At 39.8% G+C, this 19494-nt stretch overlaps 1 protein-coding gene across 7 annotated transcripts in view; it reads right to left on the minus strand.

Moving 5' to 3' along the window:
* Nucleotides 1–490: 490 nt before the first annotated feature.
* pde4ca (phosphodiesterase 4C, cAMP-specific a) overlaps nucleotides 491–19494 on the minus strand; it is a 70927-nt gene continuing 51923 nt past the window's right edge. For 6 of the 7 annotated variants that reach the window (XM_041803302.1, XM_041803306.1, XM_041803308.1 and 3 more), the window contains 15 exons: nucleotides 15650–15841; nucleotides 14217–14261; nucleotides 13608–13644; nucleotides 12887–12960; nucleotides 12735–12787; nucleotides 9737–9849; nucleotides 6669–6762; nucleotides 6227–6399; nucleotides 6018–6116; nucleotides 5730–5894; nucleotides 5511–5610; nucleotides 5210–5364; nucleotides 4989–5111; nucleotides 3901–4083; nucleotides 491–3777 (listed from right to left, as the gene is read on the minus strand). In XM_041803302.1, the coding sequence (XP_041659236.1) occupies nucleotides 3298–3777; nucleotides 3901–4083; nucleotides 4989–5111; nucleotides 5210–5364; nucleotides 5511–5610; nucleotides 5730–5894; nucleotides 6018–6116; nucleotides 6227–6399; nucleotides 6669–6762; nucleotides 9737–9849; nucleotides 12735–12787; nucleotides 12887–12960; nucleotides 13608–13644; nucleotides 14217–14261; nucleotides 15650–15841 (2086 nt within the window). In that variant the 3' untranslated portion in view covers nucleotides 491–3297. The remainder of the gene's footprint in view (nucleotides 3778–3900; nucleotides 4084–4988; nucleotides 5112–5209; nucleotides 5365–5510; nucleotides 5611–5729; nucleotides 5895–6017; nucleotides 6117–6226; nucleotides 6400–6668; nucleotides 6763–9736; nucleotides 9850–12734; nucleotides 12788–12886; nucleotides 12961–13607; nucleotides 13645–14216; nucleotides 14262–15649; nucleotides 15842–19494) is intronic. The other variant, XM_041803303.1, reaches the window with a different exon arrangement.

A 19494-nucleotide genomic window follows, 5' to 3' on the forward strand; every position in this document is an offset into this window, starting at 1 on the left:
ACAGTTATATTATACTTAAATAGCATAAATCAGTTTTCATTTTTAGGAGCCTCATCACTGCAAAAATTTCCCTTAGTTATTTAATATTTGTAATAATTGTAGGTGTCCTGTTATTGGGTAGGTGTCCTGAAATTAAAATGAATTTTGTATTTAAATAACTTTTAAATGTTTGTAATACTGATTAGACTCTACATGTGTTTATATTCCATTCTTAAATTTCAATATGCATTCCCATTATGGATTTTTTTTTACCATAAACAGGAAAGGAACCATATGTGATCACTGACCTTGATTTACCACCAAAATAATGACATATATTTCATTATTATGGTGATCAATAATTTACTTCTTTTGCATTTTGTTTATTATTGACAGCAGATTTTGTCATTTGTAGTTGGATGTTATGTTTATATTCTAATCTTGCTTTTATCGTGCATCATCATATAATTCCTTTACAGGCAGAGACAAGGACACAAAGGATGAAGAGTTTCTCATTTATTGGCAAGGCGTACAGTTCTAGATGGAGAGAGGGCTAACACACCCGCAGTTAACACAGCAGAGTTTGGATTGTCAAAGCTGCAGTCTTAGTTCATGACAAATATTCATAAAATCTTCAAGAACAGAAATACTGATCTATGATGACTTGAGGCTTTATGACCATAATTGATAACTGTGATCCAAAGTATCAGTTCAGCACAAAAACTGCAGGATCCTTCATGGATATGGATCATTGAAAACAAGAGACAGGAAGACAGGAGGAGAGGGATGTTTGAGACCGAAATTTGTCAATCATCAGCTTTCATACCAAGAAAAACAAACAGTGAGTATTTTTGCATATGGTTAAAAAAGAAGGGAAAAAGATGAGTTATAGTTGAAATCTGTCTATTTGACTTTCTTGCACATCAAGCAACATAAACTCAGACTAAAATAAAGTCTACCCTTTCATCTTCTTTTTTGACAGATTATACAGAAATAATAAATAACCTGTACATGAAGTACTGTGAGGAAAATATACACAATCAAACAAAATGTGACACGCAGAGAAACAGACACTTTGTGCTGGTTGAGCTGTTGTTATTTAGTCCTTAGTGTTGAAGGCATCCTTGAGTATGGGTCTGTTAGATGATGCTTATGGCTACAGAAAGGATTGCACATGTTTGACTCCAGCATGTCAGTGACCAGAAAAAAAAAAAAAATGAAAATAAGGCATAAAAAAGTAAGTCAGTTAATACGTTAAAACAAGTTTCTCCACAGGCTAAGTTTAATAGGTACTCTATATTCTCTCTCCATGTTCTTTGAATCCTGCCGCCCATGTCATGCATTTCAACGGTACACATTTGTTGTACAGTCATATATAAAAATAAGAAAAAACTAAAATTCAGTCCCTCCAACATCCATCCTTTGGGAGCTGTAGTGGTCCAGCCCGTGCAATTCAACTTTCCAAAAGAAAAACAGTGAAGCAGTCACATTATACGTGTTCAACTGTACTAGAAGTGCAGAACTGTAAAAGTACCATACAAAGTGCTTTGGTTTTTTCTTAGTAAAATACATCAAAAAAGTCATTTCAGTCATTCAATCACACACACACAAAAGCACGTCACTTTTTTAAGACAATATAAGTTTTCGTTACTGTTTGAGTAGGAGTTATAGAAAAAAAAAGCAACAGAGACATATGGGTCAAATTGGCACGCAGGGCGCTACAATCAACCAACGTTATCAGTCACTGATGGAAAGTAGCCAGTGGCAAAATGGAAATTACAGTACGGGTTGTCATGCTTGCTCGGCACTTGTTTGTCATTGACTATGTCCCTGTGAAGAGTGAAATATTGATCAATTAGAGATACAGAGAGAAAAAAGAAAAATCATGGCACAGGAAAGTGTCACCCAGTAACCTCCTGTGTTTATTTTGTACAGTAACGATGATGCTCACATCTGATCTGCAACCAGACTGCCATTTTTATTCAAGTGATTTGATGCTGCCATGTCAGACACTTTAAGGAATAATAGGGGAATTTAATTCATTCTTTTTAGTTGTACTTTAACATTGTAAGTCATTGCATGATGTCTGTGCTGGTTTTTTGACAGCCAATGACAAACTGTCTCTCAGTCAACAGCCTCCAAGAAGTTCATGTTCTTGCTCAAGCCCTTAAACACCACAATGAGGGCTCACTATGAACTACACCATAAAGTGCTAATACGGAAGGCAAATTAAAAAGAAAATTAATTGAAAAATCTTAAAAGTTAAAAAAAAAACATTTCTTATATTCTGGATAGTCCTACACTTTAAACATGGTTTTGATATTTTCTCCCATACTTTCAATGCCAGAGATGCAGCTCCACTTTTCAACACTGGGAGGCACTGTGTGCATACCCACACTGCTTTGGCTGTAATCTCATCACTGTGCTGACACTGGCTCTGCTTTGTCACTGACATAATGCACTCAGAAATTAAAATAGCAAGTTTAAACAATTGAAGAACTCCAATTATATGTATAATCAGCCGCTTCATTATAACTATAATTGTCTTATTCCAAAACTGCCTGCTGCACACAACAAAATAGGCTGTGCTACATTTATAATAACAATCAAAGTCACTCAATATGTTTGCTACACTTAAAATTTTCTCCATACAACCATGCATAGTTCCTTTCTGCAGTTACTTTGCTGCTTTGAAGTGTGCTTTTTACTGTCTCTTTCTGTACTGTATTATAATGTGTAGGGACCCAAATAAAGAGCTGAATTTATGAAGCAACATAAAAAAATAGCAAAAACAAAATGATACAGAAAGGCAGGCTAAACAGCATTATCCTTGTAAATTGCAAATTTGGCAACATGCCTCAGAAGACGTTTTTGTGTTTTCACGGCCGTTCACCTCTTCCTCACTTCTTCAAAGAGGAAGACAGCACTGTTTCATAGTAGACCTTGATTTGGCTGGTAAAAGGAAAGTTTCTTCTTCTCAGAGTTCATGTTGTCTCTGCAAGATTTATCCATAGTTTGTCCAAGAGACAAAAGGGACTGCTCAGAAACTTGGTTTCCTGTCCTCTATTGGAACAGTGACTCAGTCTGTGTCTCTCTCCAGTGCAAGTGACTGCTGTGTAAAACAGCAGTCTTTCATTCCTCCTTCCACGCCTAAGTGCACTCTTGTACCCCCAGCCCGAGGCTTTCTGTTACCCTGTTTGCAGAAACCAGACTTGGTTGTGTTCAGGTTGGAGTGGGAGAACGGGAGTGACAGAGGATGAGCCCCGAAATTAAGAGAATAAATCAAAAGACAAAAAGAAACATACATTTTGGTTGGTGCTATGTGCCAAGTCTGAAGCGCGGAACCACCGAGACACCTTCTTGCTCTGTTTCTTCTCTTATTTCTCTCTCAGAGTCTAAGGAAAACGTCCTGCCTGAATCAGGGCTGAGTTTTGTGGGGCTCAGGTGAGTTACAGTGTCAAATCCGCTGCCAGAATCAGTTCTGGAGAGTTCAGACCCCCTGCCCTCTTCCTCTGGTGGACTCTCTGTGTCAGACTCTCCCTCTTCCTCCAAGGTCAGCTCAAACTGGAACTTGTCAGCCGGAGTGGAACCTCCACCCGCACTGGGCAATGATGCTTCACCAGCAAGGGCTCCCTCCTCCTCTTCCTGGCCTTGGTTTGGTGAGGGGCTGTGGGGGATCATGCTCTGGTACCACTCTCTGTTGTCTTCTAGTGTGTCCAAGATCTCCTGGGCATCTGGATGGACCAGGTCAGCCCAGGTCTCCCACAGAGGATGAACGATATAGTCAATGAAACCCACCTGAATGAAGAAAGAAAGAAATATTAAACATTTATGGAGGGTTTTCATACTTTTATTCTCTACATCCATGTTTCAGTCTTAAAGCAGCTTTTTGATTCAAATACTGCAGCTTTTCCTCTGTACCTGGCTCTTTTCTATTGAGGCGTTTTGTTTGTCACACATGGGGCTGATCTCCATGCCCTTGTCTCTCTCTCTGTCCCCCTGTGTGAAAAACTCCACCATGATTCGGTCTGTCCAGGCCCGGTACAGCTCCAGAGGCTTAGTGGGGTTGCTAAGGTCGGCACAGTGCACCATGTTCTGGAGGACCTGCAGAGACATAAAATACTTCTTAAAAATGAAATGAAAACACAATCAAAGCCCCTATGAGGAGTCTTTAAATAGTTATGAATCAGCCAGAAATGAACAGTGGAGCCTTTATGACTTTAAAAAGAAAATGAGACCATCAGGAGAGATTGACTACTTCTAGAATACAATTTTACTGCTGCCTGGTAAGTGTCAGATTAGATAATCTATAGCACACTTCAGAAAAAAGCTTTTTTTTTTACATTTTACACTGCCAATGATCACATTGAGGGTTAATTTTCAATATCAAATGGATAGAGGATGAGATTGCCTATTTTTGTCAAGAAAAAAAAAAACCTTTCATGTGTAGGACAAGATCAACAAAGAGACAGGACGTATCACTTTGTCCACAAGGGGCGCCAAAGCCAACACAATTCTTAGGATCCACAGGGGAGCTTCTAACACTGGAGTTTAACATTCAAAGTTATATTTGCCATTTCCCACTGAACTGAAGGACAGGTCTCAATATGATGAAGTATTCAACTTGTTGAAGCATTTATGTTAACTCACTGGCAGCAGAAAAAGCAGTAGGACCACATTTTTATTAAAACCATGTATTGATCTACTGATTTAGTAAACATACTGTCTCTTTTTAACCATTTAACTCCCTACTCTAAACATTAGATAGGGTGTAACCTTGAATACCTTAACTATGATATGTAGGGAAACATTTGCAACATTTCTGGCAAAAATGTGCACCATTAGTCTGTATCAGTACATGCATGTCAAAATATTGTAAATCTGCATTCATGTGTGCTTATATGTTTGCAATAACTGCCCAATAAGTGGTTCTCATTGCAAAAAATCCACCTCTCTGTTCTCAGACATACTTATTGAATATAATCATGATGGAAGCAAGGGGTTCTCACCTGTATGCGATCTGAGTAGTTGTCTAGAAGCAGTACTCCTAGACTTGTCACTTTCTTTGTTTCCACCATGGTCTTCAGGTCAGCAAGGAGGTTCATGTGCTTTGACATGTCTGTGGCCAACACCTGCAGATTAAGAAGTAAACCACAGTGTTGCATTGCTTTGTCTAAGAGGAAGACATAGATGTACATCCACAAATTTAAGTGTTAGTATAGTGTCTTACCATATCAATGACCATTTTTCTCAGCGACTGTCTCTGCTTTTTGCTCAAGTTCTGAAAGATATCACAGTTGTCTTCCTGCAGGAGCTTAAAGCCGACGGCCAGGTGGTGATTCTCCAGCACCGATGAGTCGTTGTACATCAGAGCCAGCTCTGAGTCTGAAGCAGAAAAGGAAAAAAAAAAAACTTCTCAGTCAGCCCTGCAAACTGCCAGAAACGTGCACACAGGCATCTCATCAACATAGTTAAACACACTCTGCACCCACACACGCTCGCATAATCCTTGCAAAGCTATGCAAACTCACTTGTGTTGATGAGAAACTGATTGGAAACTCCGGGGTGATCCACATCATGGATGGCGCTGGCAAACAGAGCGGCGAGGATCTCCAGATCAGTAAACACAGCCTTGGATGACAGAGAGCAGTGACAGTCAACATGACAGGACATGAATGGATCCAAATGATTTGAAATGATGAAGGCTTTAACTGTTCTCCCTGTTAGAATGAATCATAGTGCCTAACTACCTCCAGAGCAGGAGTGGAGAGCAAAACATGGGTGGACTGGACTACATCTGCCGCGTGGATGTTGTTGTGATAGGCTACATCCGCACGGTAATGATCCTCCAGGGTCATGATGAAGGTGATGAAAGTGTCGACAGGAATCTTAAAGGACTTCAGAAGATCACGCTCCTACAAACATAATGAATCAGGATCAATCAAGGTTAAAAAGAAAATTGTCATTTATTGACTACTTTAACAATTTAATGTAAACGGTGTATGAATTCATACAATTAAAGTAATGTTGTGTTTTACCTGGAAGATGGTGTACATGGTGACCGTCAGTGGGCGATTCCCAGAATACTCAGCTACCTTAAAGATGTCAATACCCCATCTGTTTACTTCTTCCAGCTCCTATAATAGGGACAAACATTTATATTTAAACTATTTCATACGGTAAAACAATAGGAATATATTAGAAATATGCAAGTTTATTTGAAAATATGTTGAGCTAGTCTTCCTACCCTGGCCAGAAGACCCTCCTGGCTGGCTGGGACCCCAAATCGAGGGATGGTGGAGGGAGCGAGGCTGGGACTGTGAGTGGCCTTCTTCACACCACTAATCTGGGACATGGGACGCTTCTTCTTGTCCTTCTCCTTTGATGGGGGGGACATGATGTCCATGTCATGTTGCTTTTCTGTCAGATAGAGAGAGAGAAATTATATATTCTGTGTGTATAATGATGTTTTAATGTTAAGAATGGTCTGTTGAGAACTAATTGACATATATTATTTTAGTTTCTAAGAATTCAGACATCTGTCAAAAGGACTGCAGATATAACTGGATTTTTGGCTTATTCTGGTGTATTTATACTTATCTGAATGTTGATTAATGTGCATTTTCCATTTTCAAACAAATTAAATTAACAATTGTGCACCTCAGATTGTAAAAAGTAAGGGATTTTACCTAGGAAGGTGCTGGAGATGAACTCAGAAACCTGGTTCCCTGATCGGCTGGTTTCTGACAGCTGGGTGAGCTCTCGGTTCAGCATCCTCTTGAACTGAGGATCACACAAAAACATATATGTATCAACCAGTTTGGTCACAATCCCTTCTGTAAAATCATCTTAACACAGAAAATATCCATAAAAACATGCCAGAGTCTCTCCACAACAGCATTCACATGTCTCATGTCACACATGGTGCCGAAGCCTCTGATTGGCTACAAGGGATGCATGGCTGATTTTACACATAGTAGCCTGCAGCCAAACACATGCTGTATACTCTGCATGTGCATCATGTTTACCAAATCAAAGATCTACAAATCTAATTAAAGAAATCAAGAGAGACAACAGCCTCATATCAACCACCAGTTGCCCACTCGCTCATACTCATTCACAAAACGAGCAACATGTGAGCCTCCAGCAGACTAATCCCCTCCCACCCTGCTCATCCCCTGTCTCTGCTTACCTGAATGAACATCCACGACACGGTGATGAGATAATTCACTTCTGGCATTTCAGCGCAAAGTCAAGCATGGAGGCAAAAATAAAACTTAGCTAGAAAGAGAGACACTAGCTTTTTAGTCATCCTCCAGCCAGCAAAAACAGACGGTGGGGACACTTTGTGCTCCTATACTGCTTGCCTGAGCGAAATCCACTGCAAGCAGACAGTCCACGGGTTAGTGCTCTGATCAGTACTAGCTGCACGGATGAAGGAAAAACGGCTCTGAGGTCCAGGAGAAAAGATGAGAGAGGAGCTCAGCTGCAGGAATGCTGCGGGATGCGAGGAGGATGCGAGGCAGAGGAGCCACACTCCATCGCTCCCCCCTGACTCTCCCTCATTCACTCAGCTACTGCCTGCTCCCCCTACGTGTGTGTAAACACAGGGAGAACGAGGTACTCTAATCCACGCCTCCCTCCAAAAACTTCTAAGAATAGCAGCCAATCAGGCGCCTGCTGCAGCAGAGGTTTGGAGAGGAGATCGCCCTTATTGGTAGGGGGATGTACAAAGTGGGAGGAGCAGAGCGTGTCAGGAGGAGGAGGTTGTGAGACAGACCATGTGCACCAAGTTTGAAGAAGATATGAAGGAAAAGCTTTGAATGAATAGAGGGTGGGGGGGAATTTCATTCATGTAGCCAAAAATAAAAACAGAACACCACGTACCCTTATGATGAGGGTGTATCAGCCATTATCATTCACAAAATCATACAAAGGTTTAATATTTTTCCACAGAGTTGCATTAAAATCCAGTTTTACTGGCATATTAGTGATTAGATGTGTATGTGGACAAATAAGCTCCAAGTGAGTGAAAGAATTCTCATATTTTCATGGTTAAAGATGTGCTGCGATGTAATGTGTTGGCATGATAGCAGAATTTTAAGCTTTGATATGATATAGTTCAAATTCAACAGGATAAACCACTTTTAAATGCCAAAATGCTTAATTTCTAGTTTTTGATGATCAATAATTGCAGGCGAACTCCTGCTTATTGTCTAGATTGCACAAATATGTGGCAGTATTTTGTCTTTTATCAAGCTTCGGTCCTTTTTGATACTATCAATCAATATTATAAAAGAGATTGTGCTTTTTTAAAGCACATTAGTACAGAAAAGCATAAAATTGCACATTTTAACAGCCTTACAGTGGAGCTACCTTAGCTTAGGTTTTGCTGGGCATGGCTGAACTGGGATCCAAAGCTAACACTGTTTATGATAATGAAAAAATAATGCAATTCTTGTTATTATAGATTCCTACTTCCTATCAAATCAGCATCTGCAGCTGTAAACAGCAATTTCAAGCATCTGAGTAGGGTAACATTTCCTAAAGTCTCAATGTATTTCTCAGCTGTCATTAAGGATCTACTTTGAACTGAGATGTTCGATAAGTTTATCACTGATGCAAAAACAGCGTTCACCCTGACCTCCCATGTGCCTGCCTTTGTTCCCAAGTGCCAGCATGAATAATCCCCCCCTTGCCACTGACTGAAGCTGCTCATTGACTGATCTGCAGGAATGGGGAGGGGGTCTGCCTCCCACGAAACCTCCGCCACGTGAGCGTGTGTAGCGGTATAAGTATCCAAGCAGGCAATAAATGAACGGAAATGGTGCAACGTACATGGATGTGATGGGATAAAGTGTTCATGTGATGTATATATGTGTGTATGTTACTATGAGGAGCATGTGTATTCTGTGTGTGGGCGGTCTAATCATGGTATCACATGAGTGGCGGGCTCCAGTCTGAGGAGAGGAGGAGGAGGAGGAGGAGGAGAGGAGAGGGATACAGGGAGGAAGAGAGGATGAGGAGGGGGAATGCCGTTTCATCTTCAGCTCTCACTACCTCATTCACATTTTTCTGCACATGAGCGGGGGGAAGGGAGAGTCTGTGTGTCTCGTCTCTATTTGCATGCATGAAACCATCCGGCTCATTCATGGAGTAAAACCCCTCTTCAATGAGCTGATGGATGGGAGATCTTATTCATATTTCAGGCATAGTTTTGCAGGATTTAGGGGCAGATTTGAGATCAGCAAAGGCTAACCAAAGCTCCTTTATAATCCATTCTTATAAAAAACTGGTGATGCAGTATCAATAAAGAAACAGGCTTAATTAGATTGATGTGATGGCTGATTTGATGCCATCAAGGTTTCATTTTGAAGCAGCAGTTGCAGTCTTTGTATCTTTAACAACAGGGACTTCCCTTTTTACAGTGAAAAACATTAAAATATCTTCATGTTGCTTTTATTTGTAGATGCATTCCTTAATATCCAATCTGCACAACAATAGTATGATCTGATGAACAGTGTTTGGTGCTGGTGCAGCCTGAGTTGGACTTCCTCGCACATAGCAACAAGATGCACATGACAACTAAAAAGCCCTCATGGAGGTCATTCTGGGACTGCAGCACAACCTTGTACTCTACCTGCCTGTATAATCTCCATGCCTGAACAGTATGCTGTGAGTCATGTATACCTGATGTATCTGTATAGTAAATCAGGCTGATGATAATGAGTCAGTGCAGTGTCTCATGTTTAAGTACCTTGTTTGATGCCATTTCACTGACAGAGTGCCGAGTTTTCAGAGTCTCCAGTTGTTCCAGACACCAGTCCAGCTCATCTAGAGTCTCTATAGCCAGCTGCTGGTGCGGCTCCTCTGAAGCAGACACAGCAAAAAAAAAAATTACTTATTCAAATTCATCATGGCAGAGACTTAGGACCACATCATAGAAGAGAAAAGACTGTCATTTTGAGAGTGAAGTCATATGAGAATAAGTCATAACTGATAAGAGTAAAGTTGTACTAATTTGCAAAGAAATCCTTAAAAATCAACAAAAGAGAAAAAAAGAAAAAAAACTTTTTTTAGGAAAAGATGTAGCTTGTCTTGCAAGAACACAGTTATAAAACCAAGAAGTAAGAAGTAATTTCAGGACTTCATCAATCTATAGTATGTTATTTTGAGGGGAATATCAGAGGAGATGCCAGCCTACAATCATGAAAAAAGATGATCAAGATTAAACTATAACTGTGCTTCATGATGTGCTGGGCTCATACTTTTTGACTTTTTGTGACTAATCTATCTCTATTTATTGCTCTTTTTCAAGTATTAATAATCCTAATGTCATGACTGTAAGTATTTTGGTTTGTAGTTTCCTTTTGTCACTGTATTTCCCAGTGTGTGAATTTAATTCTGAGGTTAAGGGTTTTCAAGTTTCCTGTTTTATTTTGTCTTTCTCTTTTGTTGTATGTCTTGTTAAACTTCCTCCCTTTGTATGTTATTATTCCCTCATTTGGTTCATTTGGTGTGGTCTTCATGATTCTTTTGTACTAGCACATCCTTGTGTGATTTTTTTAGCCTTCTTTCTAGTCTGGCTTCTAGTGTTGCCTGCATCCCCTGTGCGTTTCTATTATTATATTCTCCTATTTAATTTTCTTTTTTGATCCTTTGTTTGAATAAATCCACTACTTTTTTCTGCATTTGGGTCCTCCTTTTGTTCATTTTTACAAACTGTGACACTTTAAGTGTTAGAATTATTTATGTTTGAGGGATGAATGTGATGGAGTATTTGATAGACATGATCTCAATATTAAAATAACTGATTTGTCCTGTATTGGGCTGCACTAATCAGTGGTACACTGTCACAACTATCAAAACTTAAGTATTTGAATCAAAGCTGCTGAACACCTGCTTCTCATGTCTGATAACAACTGTTTAAAAATAAAAGCCATAAGCAGTGGGATGTTACTCTGTACAATAGTACTGTATTTTGGTACAAATTCGAGATAGTTTGCTTGAGTATTTCTATCTAAACTTGGCACAACAAGTAGTGGTATATGTGATAGATTATTTCTTGGTTGTAACAATGGTTCTTGGCAATAGATCTTAAACAGCTGGAAATACAGTTTAGTTCCCTTTTAAATGGTGCTGCATTTGTAAGGAACATGCATTTATGGGATGAGCAGCAGAGCTTAGCACGTGGGTTGCACCCATGAAAAATTGGCCAGATTATTTGCCAACGCCACACAGCTTTTCCTGCTGTTGATTCTTGTTTGGTGCATTAGATGACTTAAGTCTAAAGAAACTAGACATACTGACATATTGGATTGCCATCCCACAGCACTGTGTGACTAGGCTGGTCACACATTGCTGTGGGATGGCATCCCATTCTTCCACCAGTATTTGTCTAAAGTCAACCACTGTGGTTCTGTTGGTCCCTCTGGCATGAACAGCATGCCCAAGCTGATCCTACAAGTTTAAATGGGGTTGAGGTAAGGACTGCTGGAAGGCCATTCCATCCTCTCCACTTCCAAATTCTGGAGGTAGTCTCTGATAAAAACCGCTCTGTAGGGGCAAGCACTGTCATCTTGAAGAATAGAGTTTGGTCCCAGACTGTGAAGAAATGTGATTATCACTGGTTGTAGAATCTCATCTCAAGATCTTTCTGCATTTAAATTGCCTCCAATGATGACCAGCCTTGTTTTTCCATGTCAACCCATACCATCACATTGCCTCCACCAAAAGAGTTAATCCACACTTGGTACTTATGATCTAACTGCTGTAGGCAGAATCTGGACACCTGAGCACCAGGGTGTCAATCAGGCACCTGTTTGTCAACACCTGGAGGTACCAGAAGCTCAAAACAAGAGTCACTAGCAACAGGTAAATAAGCTGTCTGGCATTGGAAGAGAAGATTAGACACATTTTTCATGGGTGCAACCCATAAATTCATGTTCATTACAAATTTGGCACCATTTAAAGGGAAAAAAAGACTTTCCAACCGTACAAGATTTATTACCAAGAAGCATTGTTACAACAAAAAATAAATAAATAAATCAAACATAAGTTTCCTTACTTTTTGGTGGTAGGTTTATGATCCCTTATATTCTACTCTACTTCATGGGGCTATTGCAGTTCTGTAAGTAGTGTCAGTAAGCTCTCCATCAAAGGTCAGAGGTTTGACTCTCACCTCCTGCAGTCACAAGTTGATGTATCTTTGGGTAAGACTCCAAATTTCTCCCACTGCTCTGTCAGTGACTTGTGAATATGTATGGATGAATATGAATGGTCAACTTTCACCATCAGTGTGATGAGGGTAAAGTGTGACCTGCTGTGCAGTGGCTCTGTATCCTCAGAGCAGTTTGTGATAGCAGCTTCATTAATGGTGACAGACTACTACATTAGGAGTAGAAATAATAAAGTAAAATATAAAACTGGGCACATAAACAGGACATTTTTAGTTTTATATGAATTAAATGCATTTACTAATCTGAATATGTAATTACAGATAGTGCATTTAAGTATTAACCTATTAAATATGAATGATGTTCACATTTTTCACAGCAGGACCTGGTGCATTTGTGATTGACGTCATATCCTAATTAATTCACTGTTATGATGTCCTCCCAGTAACCCAGATTATACAGTTCACAGGTTTAATCATGATAATGTCCTCCTTCCTCCCTGCCTCACTGACATCACAGTGTCAGTGATGACAATGGGACAGTGATTATTAAATAGCTCATTCTAATTCCAGGACCAACCTGCCAGGCTAGTCTTGCACATGGATGGCGGGTTGCTCCCTGATGATCGCGTCCTGCAGAGACAACAACCGTCCCAAGTCAGCAAAAAGGAAAATAACACAAAAGCATGATTAGAAATGTCAGAAAAATTAGTGAGATCTTCTCAAACATACTTGCTGGCTGTGCGATCTTGCTGGTTGGTGATGACAGCAAAGTTACTACGGACCGTCCTCAAGCTGGCAAGCACCTACAAGATGGGATCAGGAGACTGAATGTACACGACGTACATAACATTGTGACATAATAAAAGCACAGATGTCCTTTCATTTAAAGCCTTAATTTGTCGCACACATGCCTTCACTTAATTCATCTTGAGCTTCATCATGTGCTGACGAGCCTTTGAAACCAAACGCCACAGCCTTCATCTTTAATGCTGCAGCGGTGCGTAGAGGCATTCCCCCCTCTCTCCCCGTCTGATGTTTTGATGGCATCACTGACACCCTTCTATGTCATGTCTGTCACCTTATCTGTGGCCAAACACTGACTCTGCACTCAGAGAAAGCCCCCAGAGTATCCTGTATCCAGGCCTGACCCATGTAGTGGCCTTATCAGCCGCTATATGCGAATTTAAACAGCATGATCCAGCAGTATTGGATTCAGCACTTCTTTGGTTGTGTAAAGTGAGCACAAGTGTGACGCACATCCCAAGCAAGAGACAGGCGCCACCGTCAGGACCAACATGACATTAAGGAGCTATTCTGATGGGGTAGAAAAGCCTGGTCTTTTACCATCTGGAGTTTATTATAGTCTTTCTTTCAAACCTGCTCTGCAATGCTAACGAGTTTTGTAGTTTCAGTTTTATTTCACCATCTGGAAATTTTTAAAAGGACTCACCTGTGCAAATGGAGTAACAATCATGTCTTCTGTGTGTCTGCAATACAGAGGAGAGTATAGGACAGGAAAACATGTAAATATATATACCATGAATGATCTAGCAGCTCCTTGATTTGAACAAAACCTCAAGAAAAAGGCAAACAACTTTTCTTAAGACAAACTAAGTTAAAACCAAACAGAAATCCAGACTTATCTTGTCTGTGCATCCAGAGTTTATTATCAAGTGTCACATTTATTTGTCAATCCTCATCATTTATCACTCACTTTGCCATCTTTCTGTTAAACATCAGAGAATAAATACATCATGCACACATTTTAGAAGGTTTGTGAAGAAACAGCTGTGGTTGGTGGGGGTGTGGGTCATTCAAGTAAGGATATTTACAGGTCAACAAAAAGTGTGTTGTTATTGTAGTTTAAACATCACATGCAGAAACAAACAAAATAGATGTGGGTGTTTTAGGGGAGGGCATACTAGTGGGTGTGAAAACAATTTGTAAGGAGGGAGGGGTGATGTGACTATAGATCCATCTAAAGGGAATAAAGGGGAATGGCTTCAAAGGGACAGAGTCAGTGGTTTTATCTTTTTTTATTTCATTATGTTCTCCTCACCGAGATGACAACCAGTTGACCTCCCAGTGCTTCAAGCTTTCTTCCCTTTAAAAAGAGATAGGCGAGAGTCGATGAGGAGGCCTGTTGCTGCTACTTTTGAGCTCTTTAGACAACACGAACGGTAAAGGGGAGTTTTTTTTAAGGGCATTTTGGATGAAAGAAAAAAAAGCCTTTTTCCAATTGCATGAAAATCTTAAAGAAACCCTGATTGGGATATTTAAAGAGAGTATGTTCTCCTTGTGTAAAATATTAACAGACCACTACATGTCAAAATCAGCTCACAAGTAAAGGAAAAGCATCGATGGTGCAGGGACTGATGAGAGAAGAGGGTGGTTCCAAGAGACTATGGGGATATTGGTGCATTGCATGAGTAAATACATCCACAAATCTGTACACAGATCCTCCCATGTCTGTGGCAAGAGTTTGTTTACCCAGTGCTTAGTCTCACAGGCTTATTGTGTACATCTGCAAAGCCCTGCTGGACCCTTGTTAGCATGAATTGAGCCATTTGAGTCATTTTAATTAAACCTGTTTCCCAAAGGGTTTATTGACTAAATAGTTGCACAGTTAGAAATGGTTTCATGAAGAGGATAATGATTCTCCACTGAGTGAAAAAGGATGTCAAAAGCGATGAAGTCAGCCTGGTATGTGTTTCTTGGTATCCTAGCATCCTTTGCACAGAAAATTAGCCGCTTATTTTACACAATTAGTAAAGAACATTCTCAAGTACAAAGTTTTTAATGCTTATATATACTTCAAAGTGTTGTCAAATTTGAGATTTATGTCAATTAAGGGGTAAAAAAAATGTATGCATACAAACCACACTCTGATGCCATCCCACAACCGGCTAAAGTAGCTTTGTTACTTTGATTGGAGCATGTAAAAATTCCCTGTTCTTCATTTTTACTGATTAAAACCATATTCTACAGTTTAAACCATCCTACATTGGATGGTACATTGCCAGTGGACAATCTGCCCTCGGTCTACACTTCGTCTTTTTCAAAAGCCAATAAAATGTTTTGAAGCCATTCAGAAAAGTGTCCTTTCTGATTATTTTGTTACTATTATCTTTAATTCTCCCAGTAATTTAATCTTTCTTAAATCATCAACAAATGCAATTAATTGCATGTGTTAAACAATATTAAATGAATTAATTACAAAGCCTATAACCAATTAGATACATTTTCAATAAACTGACAGCACTAATATTTAGAGATCTATTTAGGCATTTGCAGATCTAATCAAGAATTTTCAATCTATTTATGTATTTACTAATAGCTTTGCACCAATGGTATCCCCATGATACTCAATAAATCAAGAAAAAGCATGTTGATAACATCCTTTCTTAAAAATAAATAATTAAATCGGGTAATAGCATGTCTCCTCTTTACAATAAGGTTTTATACAAAAGTATAAGTAAGAAATGAACTCACAGGTCACTGGCACCAGAAGAGTTCCTGGAGGGACCTTTGGGTGAAAGGTCAAACTCAGAGTCCGAGCGGTATAGGAAGGATTCCCGCCGCTGGCTATGAGGAAAGTTGGCCTGTAAGACCAGACCAGAGCCAGGGCTGGTCTGAGGGTCCATGGGGCTGCGTCCCACTGACAAGCCATTCTCCACATCGAAACTGAGAAGAGACAGAGAGAGAGAAAGATGTTTTAGATAGGTTGGTTCAAGAACCAGTTCACGGACAAGAAAACCTCGAGGGTTTACGTACGTATAAACAGCACAGACAGGAAATTGAGAAGTCTCGACCAATCGAAACCATTTAAAAGTCAGACTTTTTTGGTCAAAATAAAAAACATATACTAAAAAATAAATAAATTTAACACACTTGATGTGCAACAGTGTACATGCATCCACCAGGAGGCCTCTTATCCTGTATCAGTGTGTTTTTGGTCTTTTTTTTGTTACAAAAATGCTCATATATTACTTCACAGGGTCAGTCCTCAGAGGGTAACATGCTACAATTTATAAATGGTTTTTAGTAGTATGTGCTTCTTTGTGTTTATTTGGAGTGCAATTGTTTCTATTAGTTTTATCAATAACTGTGGGCAGTTTTACATGTGCAGGAACAAGAGGCAAAGACAAATTACCCAAAGGGGACCATAGAGTGTACTGTATCTCATCATATCGCATCTGATCACATTGCATTGTACCGTGTTGCATCACACCATAGATTATCATGTCATTATTGTATTGTACTGTATCATATCGTAATGCATCATGCTGTATCCTGCCCAAACATATCAAATCATATCGAATCATAATGTGTTGTGCTGATCATATTATAACGTGACATTTGTTTTGTACCGTACTGTATGCTTCCATACCGTACCGTACTATATTGTAATGTATACTATCATATCATATTGGAATGGGTCATATCCCACCTAAAGGAATCTCACTGTATTGTAGTAAATGGTATTCTATCTCATGTCATGCTGCATTGTATCATCACATCACTTCTGTCTTGTGTCGTATTGGACCATACAGTGTCTTATCTCATCTCTCATCCTATTGTATTGTAAAGTATTGTACCATAGCATAACCTTCTGTCGCATATCCTAACACATAAATTAATCTATTTTTGTGTGGCATCATATTGCTTTGGCGTAAACTGTTGTCTTGTTATTTATTACGGTGTACAGTATCAATTCATTCTGCAAACAGCCACTTGAGTGTCCATTTTTTTTAGCAAATTTATTTCCATTAGGTGCTGAGGCAAAATGGAGGTGATAGTGATACAAATAAAAAGATTAATCAAGGCTGGTTTAGGCTTGCGGTAATTTTGGCAAAACAGTGTAGAAATCACAGTATCTCCACCAGATAAAAGACCATGGCTGCTCAACTTACAATAAAAAGAGAAAAATAAAAGAGTGATAATAAGGTATATAAAAAAGATTTAGAAAGCTTTCATTCCTTGGTAACACCATAGAGTTATTCTTAACTCTTGAATAGGAAATACTGTACTTAAGATAGACATAGCCATATAGTTCAGTCAACACTAAAATAAGAGCTAAGAATGACAATTTAAGGAGGTGGTATGAAAAATGTTGGAATATACTGATGGATTTCCTGGAGTAGACTTGAATTAGCAATGCACTTGCACACTGAGTGGGTGTTATAAGCACAGACTGTAAAGTGCTTCAAATTATGATTCCTGCATGCTGATGATCCTCGTGCCACAGAAGGAGTCTGACTATGAGAAATCAGCCATTACTGTCAGTCACAGACGTACAAAGTATCTATATCTTTAAATGCAGCTTCTAAAGAAAGAGGTTCTTCAGAGGTTCTCTTGACAAAGGACATCCCCAGAATCCAGCACTTCCTGCCAGCATGTCTGCCTGCACTCTCTTAGTAGAATACGTTACAGCATGGACTACGTGATGAGCACTTCATTAAAGGTGTGAAGACTACGAGGCTAATGTCATGCAGGTGAGAAGTAAGTGTGTGTGCAGAGGCGGATGTGTGGTGAAGGACCGTGAGTGAACAGCGGGTATAAAATTAGCATCAGAGTATTGACGTGAGGTCATGTGAGTGCGAGTCTATAAATAGAGGAGCGGGCAGGTGAGGAGGAGTTCCTCTTGATCAAACATGATCTGACTGCGAATAGAAAAACAGCGAATAACAGCAGCACAGCAGGGCATATTTTCCCAGTCTGCACACGTTTCTGCCTTGATCCACATCTCTATTTTCCCACAGTCCCTCTGCTGACATGTGAACCTGGGGAGACTCTGTCAGCATGCAGCTTTGTTTGGCAACTTGTCTTCCTTTCCAAACAGTCTGAGGAACTCCAGAGTAGAAACACACGATGAAGCAAAACAACCAGTGGCTAAAAGTGGAGGGTTTTGGACATAGTTAGGATACTCAGGTTCACACACAATATTTTCCAAATAAGCACAGAAGGGGACGAAACACATAAAAAAGGAAAAGACTCTGATATAAGGCAAACAAAAGTGTAGATCTAGGTGCAATAATCCAAAACTGGAGATAAACTCTATTCACAAAAGTATTTGACCATACCTGTTAATAATCTAATTCAGGTGTTTCAATCAATCAGGTGTATAAACTCAAGCACCCAGCCAAGCAGTTTCCAGTTACAAACATTTGTGATACAAAATGAGCTGTTTTGAAGAGCTCAGTGACTTCAACGGTGGTACTGTGATGGACGCCACCTTTGCAATAAGTCAGTGTGTGAAATTTCATCCCTGTTGAGCTGAATATTCCACAGTCAGCTATAAGTAATATTATTAGAAAGCGGAATCGTTTAGGAACAACAGCAACTCTGCCACAAAGCAGAAGATCATGTAAAATAACAGAGAGGTGCCACGCAACTGTATGGTGCGTAAAAGACACCAACGCTCTGCTGATTCCATAGCTCAAGAGTTCTGAACTTCCACTGGCATTAGTGTAAGTACAAAAACTGTGCAGCAAGAGGTTCTGTGGAATGGGTTTACATGGCCAAGCAGCTGCATGCAAGGTTCACATCACCTAGTCAAATGGCAAGCATCAGATGGAGTGGTGGAAAGCGTACCCACACTGGACTGTGGAGTTATGGGAATGTGTTCTACGGCGTGATGAATCACATTTTGCTGTTTCGGGAGAGTCTAGGTTTGGTGGATGCCGGGAGAATGTTACCTGCTTTACTGCACTGTGCCAAATGTGAAGTTTAGTGAAGAAGGGATAATGGCATGGGGCTGTTTTTCAGGATTTGGGCTAGGTCACTTATCTGAAGGACAATCTTAATGGTTCAGCATACCAAGACATTTTGGGCAACGCTATGCTTCCAACTTTGTAGCAACAGTTTGAGGAAGGCCCATTTCTATTCAAACATGACTGTGCCCCACTGCACAAAGCAAGGACTATAAAGACATGGTTGATGAGTTCAGTTTGGAAGAACTTAAGTGGCTCAGACAGAGCCCTGATCTCGATCCCATCAAGCATCTTTGGGACGAACTGGAATGAGATTGTGAGCCAGGCCTTCCTGGTTTAATATTGCCTGACCTCATAAAAGCTCTGCGGAATGAATGGACTCAAAGTCCCACAGTCCCTTATTCACTGTGTACCACATCACATGGCAATCCATCCAGAAATTGTTGAGGTATTTAACTTGTTGAGGGTTTCATCAAAGCCATTGCAATTCATCATCTGGAGCCATGAATGTTACTTAAACATTGACACATGCAGGGCTGCGCTCTAGTAGAGTGGGGTCCTAATCAGATTTAATTTTTGTGGAGTAGGGATGCCTGATATTTTCAGCATGATATCAGTATAAGC

The sequence above is a fragment of the Cheilinus undulatus genome, linkage group 13 (genome assembly GCF_018320785.1).
Source record: "Cheilinus undulatus linkage group 13, ASM1832078v1, whole genome shotgun sequence".
In the NCBI taxonomy this organism is placed as follows: Eukaryota; Metazoa; Chordata; class Actinopteri; order Labriformes; family Labridae; genus Cheilinus; species Cheilinus undulatus.